Here is a 15,902-nt window from a genome sequence, read left to right on the forward strand (position 1 = left end):
TTTCCCCCTTGATCACTAATTGAGAAAATGCCTTACAGTTGGATCTCATGGAGGCATTTCCTCAACTGAAGCTCCTTTCTCTGTGATAACTCCAGGTGTGTCAAGTTGACACAAAACCAGCCAGTACACTGTTCAAAAACGAAATGAATAAGTAGGTACAGGTAATCCCAGAATTTAGGAGACAGAGGCAAGGTAAGCAACATATACTTGATGCCAGCCTGGTCTACATATTGAATTCCAAGTCAGCCATGGTTACCAAAGAAAGGCCTGTCTCAAAAGATGGAGGGAGTCGGGAGGAGGGAAGAGATGGCTTAGTGGTTAAAGAAATTTGTTGCTCTTGCAGAAGACCCAGATTTGGTTCCAGTACCCCACATGGAGGGTCAGAACCATCCTTAGAGAACCCAATGCCCTCTTCTGACTTCGTCAGACATCAGACATGCACATGGTATACAGACATACATATAGGCAAAATACCTAGACAATTAAAAAAAAAATTACATTTTAAATACTTAAAAACAAAAAGTAGGAGCTGTGTGAGAATAGCCAGGGCTTTTAGAACCTCAAGACTCATCCCTAGTGACACATTGGTCATTGGTTAAATGAACTTGCTGTTCTTTCAGAGGGGCCAGGTTCGATTTCTGGCATCAACATGCTGGCTCACATCCTCTATAACTCCAGTTCTAAGGGAGCAGGCATCCTGTTCTGGCTTCCACAGACGCCTGCACACATGAGCTATACATACATACACTCAGGCAGGCATACATGTGTGGTTTCCCTTCCCCCACCCTGGAACCTGCTTGCTCAAGGGTGGAGTTTCCTGCTCATTCGTTCTGCCACGCCCTCTGCTGGACCCTGTCGCTTTACTGCTTGGAGGCACACACATGTTCGTCCTGCTACTGGATCCTGAGATTGTTTGGCGGGAAATCGGGTTCCCTCCCCCTTCCTTTATAACTGAGTGTCTAAAAAGTAAAATTGAGCTTTGATCAGAATGCTGTCTTAGCTACATTTCTTTCTCTCGCCGCCTAGCCCCTCTTCTCTTCCAGGTTTCCAAAATGCCTTTCCAGGCTAGAACCCAGGCTGTGATCTGCTGGCCGGACACAACATACATGCACACACACACACACACACACACACACAAACAAAAAATAAAATAAATACAAATAAAGGGAGAAAATGAGGCAGGCCAGCCAGCCTGGTGTTGTGACACACATCTGCAGTGCCAGCAGCACTCGGGAGGCAATGGCAGGCAGATTTCTATGAGTCTGAGTCCAACCACTCTATACATCAAGTTCAGGTCAGCCAGAGTTACACAGTGAGGCCCTGTCTCAAACAAGTAGTAGTAGTACTTCTGGTTTAGTAGCAGGCAATAAACCTTAAGATACTATTCTGACCGAAGGACAGTACTATGGACAGTATCATCCAGAACGTGACTTTTAAATAAACAAAGGCCTCCAACCGCCCTCCCTCCCCTAAGGCTTCAGGCATTCTATCATGAACTTGTGATTTCAAAGATCAAGCACACCGACATACTTATAAGATAGAACACCAGGCTAAAGACGTGAAAAGCCCATGAATAACCCAAATATTGATAAATAGCCAGGCATTCAGCATGAAGCCAAAACCCCAGTTTGTGTTTCATTAGGATTCCACGAGTGACACAAAACTGAAGTGCTTTTGCACATATCTTGGGGGTTCTCTACAGGACCATTGTTTTTGCTTAGGATACACAATGAAACAAAGCATTTGATGCCTGTAATGAAATTATATAAAAGGGGAAAGAAAGGCTTAATGACTTAACCATTTTCCAGGGTCAATTATTTGAAATGGTAACCACAGCTGCCAACAAAGTCCCACCCCATTTTTTTTTTCAGGGCAGCAGTTACAAAAAAGAGGTAAGGTTACTGGAAGAACAGCCCATGCTGACTTCTGCATTTAGTAACTAATGCTCGGTACCACATCGGTGAGAAGCATAGCTGCCTCTCAATAACTAATGCTAGGGTTGCACTGGACATTCAGCAAAGCAAATAATGGGGACATAGTCCTTACATACTTGTAAGTAACACTGGACATGGTTGTTTTAAATAAAAGTAGGCTGGGGAGAGAACAGCTCTTTTCAATGACTTTATGTTCAATCCTATCATTAGTGTCCAGTGATGAAGCATGGTGGATAGAGTAGCTGTCTACCGTGTACCAAGCACCGGGTTCAGTCCCCAACACTGAATAACCCAGGAGTGGTGGTGAGTACCTGAGCTCAACAGCTAACTTCATTTTAGTCCCTTTCTCAGCACCACTTGACACACAGCTTCAATCCCATCTCCTGGACCCTGTGCTGTATTCAGTTTCTCCAACAACAAACTCTACTATCAAGTTCTTCTCCTGCTTAAACAGATACACCTTCCTTGGCCCCTTTGCAGAATCCACCTGGTTACCTAGACCTTGTATAACGTCATTGCTTTGGTCAGTGGACCATTGCCCTTCTTGAGCTACTTTCACTGACTGACTGATTCATCCAATCACAACTCTGCTAACATTCTCGATGCTCATGGCGCCATCATGGTGCCTCCTGGCAGCCATCTCCCCTGAAGTTCAACGCTGCTAGCCTCAAAGGCTAGCTAACAACACTGCCTGAGGATCTCTTGACGTCACATCTAAAACTGGTCCTGTTAATGACAATTCCATCTTTCCAGGGGACTGGGCCACAACACATGAATTATCTGCCATTTACTTCATGCACTGCATTTTCAGTCCATTAGAAATTGTCTTGGTCCCACCCTCAACACAGGCCCAGAGTTTGTCTGTTTCTTTGACTTTGGCTAGCTAGCCTTCTATCCCAAGCTTCTGTTATGGTAGTAACTTTGTAAGTCCCCTCGGTGCTTCTGCGTACACATCTTTAGGTCACTCTGAGGAGACTACTAGTTTGGAGACAGAAAGGCATAAGGAAAGACAATCCCTCTCTTGGTTTCTGTTTCTCGCTGGCTGACAGCCAGGGATTTTGACATCACTAACCAGAATACTACTGAACAACTGTACTCCCCTTTCTCAGAAACTTCACAAACTAGAGTGTGACAACGACTAATGACCTATGCCCAAAGTCCAGCGTCCTTGTGATCCAAGGATGGATATCTCCAACCAGCAATAGCAGCAGCATGAGCAGGAACAGCAACTCCTGGGATTTGAACTCAGGACCTCTCGGGAAGAGCACTCAGTGCTCTTAACCACTGAGTCATCTCTCCAGCCAGAGTCCTCAGAATTAAACTATCTGCAGCTGGCACAATTACACCCCTGCTAGAGCACACCGGAAGCACACAGCCTGCCACTGTGGACAGTCTGAAGCAGCCCCATAGTTCACACCTGGGATTAACACAAAACCATGTTTACATAACATAACTGAGTTTTTACGGAAACCAAACCTCTCACTACAGATGTATGACTGTCTCTGCCTCATGAATGCTGGGAATTTAGGCATGTGTCACAACTGCCAGGCAGTCATTAGTTTCTTACAAGTAAAAGACTATTTTTTTATTATGGATAAGACCTCTACTTTCCTGGAACATGTTGACTTAATAGCAACCTGTAGATGTCAAAATCCCAATGGCATAAAAATCTTTGATTATAACACACAGGTTCATAATTCAAAAGTTTCAAATAATTTACCTTCCATACTTGAAGCTGTAGGGACTTAGTTTCAGTTCTGTGGTATTTGCTAAGTGTTTTCTACACACTAAATTATTTTATCTTTGCCACAGTTCCGTGAGGGAAGAATAAAATATTATCAATTTGCAAATGAAAAGACTGTATGTAGTTATTTAAAAAAAATGCTGCTTGGTTTATGGGTGGAGTTGGAAAAGCTGAGTTCCTGAATAAATCCAGGGACATTTTTTGATCAGATAGAATGAACTTTTTTTCATTCTATTATAAAACATATCCCAATTTTATTTTTTTAATTACATCTATCCATTCACTGTGTGGGGTGGGTGGAGTACATGCGAGCCACGGTGCACATGTGACGCTCAGAGGATAACTTGAAAGAATCAGGACTTCCACCACGAGGGTCCAAAGGCTCAGCTCAGGGCCTCAGGCTCCCCTTAACACAACAATCATATTTTAGACATGTAAAAGCAGATATCACTATGTCTTCGGAAAATAGAGATGGGACAATTTTTAATGCTTCAGGAGAACTCTCCCCAAAGCAAGCAAAGATATAGAACAGTGACTCACCAGCTGTGGGTCACAACCCTTTTGGGGGTCCAACAACTCTCACAAGGGTCACCTAAGACCACAGGAAAACACAGATGTTATACTGCTATTCATAATATTAGCAAAATTATAGTTATGAAGTAGCAACAAAAACAATTATATGGTTTGGGATCATGACATCATGAGGAACCGTATCAAAAGGTCACACGCAGCATTAGGAAGGTTGAGAATCACTGATGTAGAAGAACAAAAACTGCAAAATGGGCAACTTACCAACAAAAAGAAGAAAGCATGCTTAGCTAGGCATGGTAAGAAATGCCTGCAGTCCTAGTATAGGAAGGCTGAAGCAGAAAGATAGCAAGTTCAAGACCAACTAGAGCTAAACAGTAGACTCTCAAATTAAGAAAAAGAAAAAGAGAAAAACTTGGGAAGGTTTTTAGATAAGTGAACATATATACACACACAAAACTATAACTTCTGAAATTTTAAGTTTACAAGTTAAGTTCTGAAGTTAAAATCCATATATATTGAACCCATATAAATCAAACCATGCCTATAGTTTACAGTTAACAAACCACCCCATTCCTAGATATAACATGGCCACACAATTCTTTTTTATTTGGGGCTTGGGGGGGAAGGGATGACATGGTCTCCCTGTACAGTTAAAGTTGTCTTCATACTTGTGGCCATCCTCCTGCCTCAGCCTCCCAAGTGCTTACTGAAATGAGCCATCACTCAGAAGCTGGCAGTGCAAGCTTCTTTTATGTTTATGAGTTTATGTATCTGTGTGTTTATGAATTTATGCATCTGTGTGTATGGCGGGAGGGCACACAGCACATCTCTATAAAGGTAAGAGGGGAATTTGGAGGAGTCCATTTTCTCCTTCCACCATGTGGGCTCAGGAGCGCTAACTCCACTTGTCATGTGCCTTTCTTTGCCTCCCATCAGCCCGGCAGGGCAACTCTGAAAGGCCAGACAGAGAACAGGAAGAACATTTTTGGTCATATTTTTCTATTTGATTCTATTTTACAAAAATCACCTATTCAATTCTTTTTTTTTTTTTTAGGTTACATTCTCTTTCACAGTTATTCGCAGAAAAGGTATTAAAAACTTCTAAAATGCAGGGCTAGGAACATAATTCAGTGGGGAAGAGCGTGCTCAACAAGAGTAAAGCCCTGGCATTAGTTGCTGGTACCAGAACAAAAAAGTAAATTTTCAAAAGGTTGCATATTTTAGCATGTTTATTTCATTTTTTATTATTTCCCATAAATGACAGTATAGTTTTCACTATATTTTTAACATTTATGAAAATACTTTGACTTAAAACATTTCCAGAGGCTGGGGAGATGGTTTAGTAGTTGAAGGCTATAGCTCTTTCAGAGGATCCAGGTTCAACTCCCAGCATCTAACGCAGTGACTCACAACCGTCTGTAACTGCAGTTCCAAGGGACCCCATTCCTCTTCTAGCACTAAGAACTTACAGTACACAGACGTATTTGCGTATAAATCCTCATACACATAAATAAGCATATTAACGTGAAAATACAACATGTTATAAAGCATGGTGGCAGATTTCTGTCATCCTGGTGCTTAGGAAACTGAGTCAGTGACCTCAAATACAAGAAGCATCGGAGTGACTATTTCTGAGAATGCTTGTAAACGAAGCATCGGGGACTTTAGATACAGATGATTCTGAAATTTCAGTTTTCGATGAAAGTCTGAATGGCTGGCATCATAGTTAAACATCTGAAACCTTCCCTAACTTTTCCTATGAAATCTAGAGACAGTTTTAAAACACTACTAATTTGAATTTGAGATATATGATAATTCTGTCTCATAATGGAAAATAACTTATCCTTTTACCCTTGAAATTTTGGAATTCTGTATAATAGGAACTTATGTATTTGACTAACCATTTTAATAAACCGCTAAATAATTGAAAGAAAAACAGAAGCCAAGGCAGGAAGATTCCAAATTTTTTGTTTTGTTGTTGTTTGGTTTTTTGAGACAGGGTTTCTCTGTATAGCCCTGGCTGTCCTGGAACTCACTTTGTAGACCAGGCTGGCCTCGAACTCAGAAATCCGCCTGCCTCTGCCTCTCGAGTGCTGGGATTAAAGGTGTGCGCCACCACGCCCAGCTAAATTCCAATTTTTTGGGCAGCCTGGGCTACATAGTTGAGTTCAAGGTCAGGCTAGGCAAGAGCCTGTCTCAAAATAAATAAATGAAGTAATTAATTTCCCAAACTAATTTTAATTTATATTTGGGTCCTAAAGATATGAAAGAGACTTGAAAACTATCTCTTCAAACCTCCTCAACTCAAACATCCCTTCTTTATTCCTAACTCAGAAAGTTTTTTCTCAGTCCTAAATTTTATGGTGTCTAAGCCCTTACACATCATTTAATATTCCCAACTAGATCCTTCATACTGGGCCAAATATAGCATATATATATATATATATATATATATTCATTCCCCCATGGATTTCAGTAGCGTAGAAGATACACAAAAGTTTACTGGTAAAATACAGTCCTCAAGACCATATGCAATAAATGAGAAGCGGCCTCATCAAACATACTCACTTTAGAGTCCCGTTTGGTTTGCTCTTGCATTCCCAGGTTGAGACTTGTGTCATCACAAACCAACTAACACTGTTGACTGAAGAAACTCATCATCTTTAAATACAGGAAGCTCTGAAGCAAGTGGCTCTGTCTGTCCCTTATGACACACCAATTCTACTTCCCCTTTTCATCTACGTGTACAGATTGTTTACACACAGTACATGAACCCACGGTTATGTCAGTACTGCGAGTCCAGTTAAAAGATGCATGGCAGAAAAGAAAAATCCACCATTAACCACTCTACAGTCACTGGATTCCCAAGACAAATTCAGGGATGTTCCTCCCAACGGGTTTTAGGGACCTGCTTTCTACTTCTAGACTAGTCACACTGAGAACTGTCTGGCTCACTTGAGGGCACACAGCTTGGCTGAGAGAGCCCCCGAGTTCTCAGAAAATGCTTCAAACCAACAGCGGTGAAGTCTGACACAGGCAGGCATGCATGGGCCTTCCCACCCGCTACCCTGGTTCTAACACTTGCAGAAATGACCTCATCTTTATCCCTGCAGCACTGAGTAGAACATAAGCAGTTACCAGGGCCAGAGTAGAACCTACAAAGGATCCTTTTATTCCCGTCCTAAAAAAAATACCTCCTAATCGCCAAATTCAACTCTGCTTGAAATCACACTTTTTTTTTTCATCTTAAAATGTTGAGGGAGAGACAGGGAAGAAGACACAGGTGTTTATGTTTAGCTAGATGTTAAAAATCTAGTCTACCCTTTCCTTCTGTTCACCTCGCTGTCATAGTCACTGTATCATAACCTATTTGCAATGCTTAGGAGGAAATGTTTAGATAATAACTTCTTGTCCCTTTGTCTAAAACAGTCTAGGACTTTGAATGGCTAGCCATATTTATAGTCCCATGAATTTCCAATTAATTAATTTTCACTGCATACCTGATAAAAAAATCAATAAAACACACTTTGGAGGTCAATAGTTTAGGGTAGATATTAAATAATCTTAACATATCCCTTTAGGGTCAACTTTTCTTTCTCCTGGCTTTCACAACATGCTGTAAATACTGCTGGAAATAATATACATTAAAAGCAGTATTACTTGATTTGAAAAAAGAAAAAAGGTTCTTTTTTTTTTAAAAAAAATGTATATATTGCACATTGATGTCTACAGATAGCCGAAGAAGCACAGAAGCAGCCACTGTACCCTGCACTGTGTGTAAGCAGACACTGTAAGATGGAGAATCAGGTAAACAGATGACTGAATCACTGAGGGGGGGAGGTGGCACTCAGGCACAAAACAGAATGTGACGTTCTAAGCAGACCATTCATGTTAATAAGAGAAATTGTTCAAGAACGGGTAGGAATTTACAATATAGCAATGTGGTAAGCATGCCTCACAACGCACAGGTGAACTTCAATATGAAACTTGACATGGATCTCCAGTGACAAGGAGCTGTTTCGCCGTGTGTTCTAGAATTTTTCTGCCAAGTGTACCATTTGTGAGCATGTTGACTGGATTCCCAGGAACTAGCCAGAAAAATACATACACCATCGGTGCCTATTTCTGGCCCGCCTTCAAAGCTTTGCCATCATTTTCAGACACACACCAGGGAAAAAAAAAAAAAAGGTAAAATGACCCGTGACCCGGTGTCTCTGCTTGTCAACCACAAGCGGCCTCCCTTGTCCATAGATGTAACCTAAGCTGGCCCAGATGGCCTGGCTCTGCTAATGCAGGGAAACTGGGTTTGTTTTCAGGGTGGGTGCTGCAAGCACCAGATGTATTTATAGAAGAGAACAAGTCTCCGGTGGAATGAGGTGACCGAAAGGAAGTTTCTTCCACGCAGGAGAGGCAGCTTGTGGAAAGGTCTAGATTCCACAGCTTGGTTCCAGTCCAGACTCTCCAACTACCAGTTATGAAAACTTAGTAAAGCCTTTTTTGATCTTTACCGTTATAAAATGTAGACAACTGAGCTTGCCACAGATAGATAACAAATTGACAAATGAAAAGGCTGGGGTGGTGAAGGTTTTCAATAAACATCACCTCAACTTCCTGCTGTCCAGCCACAATTATGCCCCCCCCCCCAAATTAAACTGAGTTTTCCACGTTAAAGCTGGAAGGCATAGCTGATACGCAGGGAGGAAATAAATAAATAAATAAATAAAACGACTTGGGTGGAGGACTATATACTGAAGGACTTCGCCAAAAATGGAGCTAGAATATTGATAAAGGGGAAGGAAGATGGCATGGGAAAAGCATCAGGCGAATACCTCAGGGGCAGAAACATCAACAAAGAGACTTTATGTAAGCACGAAACAAACTTCGGAAGCCACGGATATCCTGTGAACCTGCTCTATGGCCTCCATTCAAAAGACAGCTTTCTGAGCTGTGCCAGAAGCGCGCCATCCACAGGCCGCCTGGTCCATCCCAGGCCCCACTATCCGCCAAACCTGTCCCCTAAGCCCGGGCTGCTCTCCAGCCTCCGAACACGCTCCAGATGGGATGGCCAGCCGAAAGCGTGCGGCTAGAGGGACTGAGATGGGAACCTGGGGATGGATGAAAGAATGGGGAGAGTGGGAAGGAACGCGAAAGTGAAGGGCTGCAGAGAGCAGGGCGAGGGGCGAGCGCCACAATGAAGGACGGGCGGAGACTGCGACAAGCAGGCTCGGGGTCCCGGGCGGGGGCTGCAGGCGAAACTGGGGCGTGGGAAGCCCGCAAGGGGCGCAGGCGAATACTCAGGCGGGGAGGAGGCCGACGGCCCCGGCAGGTGCCACCGGGCGCGGGCTACTCACGGTGTACAGCAGGTTGAGCGCGCACAGGCAGTTCTTGGAGCACGAGAAGCCCCCGCACACCATCGTGGCGCGTGGGCTAGCGGGTGCCTGCCGGTCGAGGCGTCTTCCGCGGGGCTGGGCGAGTAGCTTCTGGATCCTGGCCTCCTGAGCCTGTGGCCCGGGCTAGGCTCGGGGCTCGGGTTCGGGGTTCAGGATCAGGGCTGCAGTGCCGCGCCCGCAGCGGCTCCCACCCGCTCTGCAACCTGCGGCCGCAGCGGCTCCGCCGATCGCGCGCCCCGCCCCGCCGCCTCGTCTCGCCCTGCACTCTGATTGGCCACTGCTAGGGAACAAAGGTAGAGATATGCAAATCAATGCGCTCTGGGATCCGGGAGAGGCGGGGCAGCTCTGCGGAGGAGAAGGAGGAGGAGGAGGAGGAGGAGGAGGGGGCCCCTAGACAGTCTGGAGGGAGCCGGCCTCTGGCTCACGAGACTGTGGCCTCTGTATCATTTCCCCCCCTCCCAGGTGAACAGCAGAGGGCGGGGCTCCACGCTGGCAGGAGAAATGACAGCACCTCTCTCCGTTCTTGCCCTGTGGGTGACGTGGCACCATTTTGAATGAGATGATAAAACAAATGGAAGCACCTGGCCTCGTTTGAATGAAAGAAAGAGGACAAGAATGAAAGATTTACAGAGAACAAGGAAGGAGGCAATGAAAGGAAAAACATCAGTGAAAGACTAAAAAGAGCAAATAAAAACTAATTTCTCTCGACATAGGTAACCTGTAATTGTGACAGATTTCAGATCAAGAGGACTTAATCTACAGGGATTTTTGAAATACTAATAAACCTTATGAATACATATGTGCAAAAGAAATCAGGAGTCTTTATTCTTGTAGTGGGATCCTGGGTTTCTGGGGCTTATTTTTGCATAAATTCGAGCTAGGAAGCCTTTCAATTAACAGATTCAATTAATTTATCATCACTTTGCTTGCTGCATCTTCATCCTGATTCCTAACCTCTAACTAGATTATTAGAAGTATATCATGCACTATTTGACAGACCCCCTTGCATAGAATAAGGTGTCCTATCAGATGCATCAGTGCGCCTAATGGTTTTAAGGCACTCACTACTGGGTTCCAACTGTTAAGCGGCAGTAAAGACTTGGTTATTTCATAGTATTTTCTACCAAAAGAAATTCTACCAATAGGTTTTATAAAGAGATTTTTAAGGGCTTTAAGAGTTGGCTCAGCTGTTATGGCACTTACTGCTTTTACAGAGGACCCCAACACCCAAATGTCACTCACAACACCTGTCACTCCAGTCCTGGGGATCCAGTGCCCTCCTCTGACCTTAGTGAGCATCAAGCATGCACATGGTACACACACGCAGGCAAAACACTCGTAAAATAGTAAAATAGATCTTTTAAGAAGCGATTTTCAAATTTACTGTACATTTTGAGCCTAAAACTTCTCACGGTTAGGTGAATGTATGTGTCAAAAAAAAATCAAAAAACAAACATAAAAATCATTGACTTAAACAAGTTAATTAAATACCTTCTCTTCAAATACTCCAGCCTATTTGTACTTCCTTTAAACCTCACCATGCAAATAAACACTCATGGATTTTATGTCTCTTGCAATCCTTATCAATCTTGTATGTATTCCCAGAAACATTTTTAGAAATTATGGGAAATAACCCTGCACTCCAAACTATGCTGCTCTACTTTTCTTTGTAAAATCCAGAATTTTAATACTTACATGGTGGTACACGTCTTAAATTTCAGTACTCTGGAGGCAGAGGCAAGCAGATCTCTGTGAGTTTCAGGTCAGTCAACACTGCATAGGGAGACTCTGTTTTAAACTATATAAATAAAAATAAACTAAGCAGTTTACAAAGAAGTGTCAACAAGAAAATCTGAGACTCCAATAACCGATATCCTATCCAAATAAAGTGTAAGCAGTTTTCAGGGTGGAAGTAACTACTTCAGTCTCAAGCTTTTTCTTTTCTACATACTTCATGTATTTTAAACATTCTGAAAGATTTGGGTGGGCAAGAGAATTGTATTTGGAAGTCAAGCTTGATAGCATATAGCTATAATCTCAACCCTGGGAAAGCAGAGGCAGGAGAATTATGAGTTGAAGACTAGCCTAGATGAAATAACAGAATCTAAGAAAAAGAAGAAAGAGAGAGAGAGAGAGAGAGAGAGAGAGAGAGAGAGAGAAAGGAAAGAAAGAGCAAGCGAGGGAGCGAGCTTGGCTCAGCAGTTAAGACTGCACATGGACCTTGCAGAAGACAGGATCGGCCTCCCAAAACTCACAACTCCAGGGGATCCTACCACTCTGGCTTCAGTGCACACCTGCACTCAAGTGCACATATATTCACATCACCAGAAATAGCATGAATCAAAAGAAAATCTTTTGAAGTATCAAAAGGAAAGACATCCAGTGCTGAGGAGGTAGAGACAGGCAGATAGCTTCCTGGGGCTCATTAGCTGGCCAGTCTGGCCTATGCAGCAAGCTCTTAGGCCACCATGACTGTGTTGTAAAGTAGGGGGAAAGTGCCTGACGAATCATAGATACCTCAGATTGTCTTCTTGCCTCCTCATGCACGCACACCTGTGCTTGAACACCTGCATGCATGCATGCATGCTTTTAACACACAATCATAAATACATACTCACAAGTCCATGTGCACAGACAAAATAAAAGCATGGCTTCAATCATTGTCCACTGCTTTAAACTGGTGTCTATTACATGGGCTGAGTTGTTAACTGAAATAGGAAGGCAGGCTTCATAAAAAGTGTTTTGGTATGAAGTACATGATTCTTTCATTAAGAAATAAATGAACTGGATCTTTATGCCACTCTCGGTAGACTAGTAATGAAGTGATGTGTTGATTGCCTCCTACCCAGTAGATGGAGGAGACTGTTCAATCCACTTCTACACCCTAACCCAGTTCTTTTGTCTCTCCTCCCCCCTTTCATTCCTCACTGTCTTCCCTTGCTCCACTCGCTCTTTGTTTTCTCTCTCTCTGTACCATTTGTTGTTATTGTTATTTTTTTTTCTGAGACAGAGATATCTACTTATATAGCCCAAGCTAACATCAAACTGCATCCTCCTGCCTCAGCTTCCAGGTGTTGCATATACAGACATGGGCCACAACCATTAGCTGCTTGGGATGTCATTCTGAGCCATAGCAAAGACAAATTCTTATGAATCTTTCCAGATCTTCCAAGAGTTTGCCTGCCAAGGCTGGGTTAAAGGTGAAAGAGGTTAATCGGAGAGGAAAACCTCAAAGTGGGACCCAGGAAGAAACAGGAGTCTGGGAATGCTAGACCAGCAGCCAGCACGCAAGTGTACCTGTGCAAAGGTGGGGAGAGGAACAAAGAGGGAAGGGGCAGAAAGGTCACAACGAGAGAAAGAAAGTCTGAGTGTAACACAGTTCTAAGATCTGCAAAGGCAGCTATGAGTTGAATACAGTTTAGTGTCTCCCTCCCCAAGACGCCCTGGACTGAAAATTATTTCCCACTGTGAGTTATTTAAGAAGATGGGGACATAATCTGACTTCACCTTTGGGAGGTGATTCAGATTAGATAATATTGACGGGATTGAAAACCCCCATTATTGCACCTTGATAGCATTATAAAAAGAGTGAAAAACTTTGGTTACGGGGAATAAAAAACTCAAGATCAACTGACCAGAGAACTTCCTCTCCTCTAGAGAGCTTTGATAGAGTCAGAAAGTGCTACACAGATTGCTGGGGGGGAAAAAAGCCACAAACCATCTTATCCAGCTGTGATCCCTGTGAGCTATGTAACCAACCTGCCAGACAAGGTGGACAGTGTGCCCACTGATAGAATAGTGACAAGACTGTTGTGGAAGAAAACAACTGCTTTCTGTTAGGTTGTGGCCTTGCTTTCTATAGGAGGGAATATAGGACTAGTGTTATTTATCTGATCACAAGTCAGGCTGTGGAGCTCCTGGGCCCGAGAAGGGGGAGAGGCACTGCAACTGTCGTTTCCTTAAGTGGGCATGATGTCACATTGACCTCTCAGTATGTACGTTTCCGATAGACTGTGCTGCTTTTCCCTTGGTCAGAGAAGCTGCTGTTTACAGTGTGTGGCAGTTGCTGCAAAGTCTGATAACTGGGGAAAGACCTCAGAGAAAGTGACTGTTCACTGCTCAGCCCTAAATAGGAAACACCTGTATTACCCACGCCTAGGCTCAGGGAATAGCACAGAAGAGCAGGCAGAGAGAATGTAAAAGCCAGAGGAAGGTGGGTTAGCACGGCAAAACACGGTCATCTGGATGTGCCATGGTTGTTGCACTCATGAACCCACAGCAGCTGTTGTGACCTGGACAAGCTAGGGCCTCATCCACATTCCGCCATGCACGGGGGATGGGCTTTTGAGGTAGCACTGCCCCCTCAGGAGCTGTTGGCAGTTAATGACTGCTGGGGGGGAGGGGAAATCAAAATATTCAAAGGCAAATTGCCTTGATCTAGTAAAAACCTCCAACACTGATGCACATGTGAGCAACTCTGGATTAAAGTCAGCTGAAACAAAATAATAATAACAATAATAATAATAGTAATATAATAGTAATAAATAAATAAAGCTCAGTGCGTAACTACATCAGCAACAAAAAGGACATGAAAGCAGAAGGCCAACTTGTTTAAAAAAACAAGGGGTTCATCCGGAGAAAGGGGGGGATAAGAGGGTTTTATATATATATATGTATATACATATATATATATACCCATATACACACACATATATACACATACATAAATATATACATATCACTTTGGTTATATATATATATATGTGTGTGTGTATATGAAATTATCCTATATATGATATTTTATATATATTACATATATGAAATTTTCACAATAAACTCTTGTTAAAACTCACCCAGTCTGTGGTGTTGTACTACTGGCAACTGAAAATGAATGAATACCAAGGCCAACAGAATGTCTTTGGCCAAACTCAGAAGTCTCCACACCTCTGTGAAATGAGTCAGCCATTGGGTGGAAAGTCACCACAGCACTAACTGTAACTAATTTCAAATGAGAGCGTGGGATCTGTCTCCTTAGGCTCCCCACAATGGGTCTGAGGAGGACATTCTCTAGAAAAAGGAAGTTAGAGTTACCATATTTACATACTGCAAGTATAGTCACAGTTCAAACCTTCATTCATGTTTGTTGTCATGATTTTTATCATGGAAAGGAATCTGTAATCTTGAATTAATGAGATGTTAATAATCCTTACTTAAAAGCACTTTATCATTTAGGTTGGCATGATCTCAAAAAATTTTAAAAATAATTATTTAAGTTTAAGGTAAACATTTCTTCTGGTTGTGAACCTTGCCTTAATGGCTGCGTCACCTCTCCATCCTGGTCATGATTTCCTTTTAAGAAATTCACCATCAGGATTTAATTATGCTCAGTATACCCTAAGGAGAGCCAGTGAAACGACTCAGTGAGTAAAGCTGCCTGCTCCAATGATGAGCTGAGTTAGGTACCCCAGGACCCACTTTATGGAAGAAAACCCAGTTCTAGCAAATTGTCCTCTGATTTCCACATGCATGCCCATGTATGTATACACACACACACACACACACACACACACTGTGGTGGTTGGAACATGCTTGGCCCAGGGAGTGGCACTATTTGGAGGTGTGGCCTTGTTGGGCATGTACTTTAAGATCCTCTCTCTAGCTGCCTGAAAGCCAGTCTTCTCTATGTTTGCCTTCAGAACAAGATGGTGAATGCTCGGCTCCTCCTGCACCACGCCTGCCTGGACACGGCTATGCTCTCACCTTGATAATAATGAACTAAACCTCTGAACCCATTATAACCAGCACCAATGTTGTCCTTATAAGAGTTGCCATGGTCTGGTGTCTGTTTACAGCAATAAAGTCCTAACTAAGACAAACACACACACACTCTCTCTCTAATTAATAAATAAATGCTAAGCAAAGTAGTACCCCTAGATACCCACATCCAGCAGGGCTCACTAGCCTTCATACCCCAATGCTTTTTAGGCTTCGCAGAAGTCTGAACACAAAATTAGATAAATATAAAATTATTCCCATGCTGTTTGTAGTCATGTAACATGTTAATGAGATAGTAACTTCAATTAGCTTCGTCTAGAATCTGCTGTGCTATGTCTAAGTCCAGTGTATTATTCCATAATGTATACAATATTAACTATTACTAGGCAAATGACCAGTTTACATGTTCAATGTTTTAAGTGAAATTGATAGGGATAACTTATTTCTAATAACAAATTTCGTTACAATTTGGAGACCCATTATTCCCATGATAGTCTCATAAGCAAACTAAAAAGAATATCAAAGTTT

At 42.8% G+C, this 15,902-nt stretch overlaps 1 protein-coding gene across 1 annotated transcript in view; it reads right to left on the bottom strand.

The window, feature by feature from the left end:
* The window catches only part of Tspan13 (tetraspanin 13), a 30,381-nt gene extending 20,541 nt beyond the window's left edge, over positions 1 to 9,840 (bottom strand). The window contains exon 1 of the mRNA XM_021179193.2: positions 9,561 to 9,840. Coding sequence (XP_021034852.1) covers positions 9,561 to 9,623 — 63 coding nt within the window. The 5' untranslated portion in view covers positions 9,624 to 9,840. The remainder of the gene's footprint in view (positions 1 to 9,560) is intronic.
* Positions 9,841 to 15,902: the final 6,062 nt, after the last annotated feature.

This window comes from Mus caroli, chromosome 12 (assembly GCF_900094665.2).
Source record: "Mus caroli chromosome 12, CAROLI_EIJ_v1.1, whole genome shotgun sequence".
NCBI lineage: Eukaryota > Metazoa > Chordata > Mammalia > Rodentia > Muridae > Mus > Mus caroli.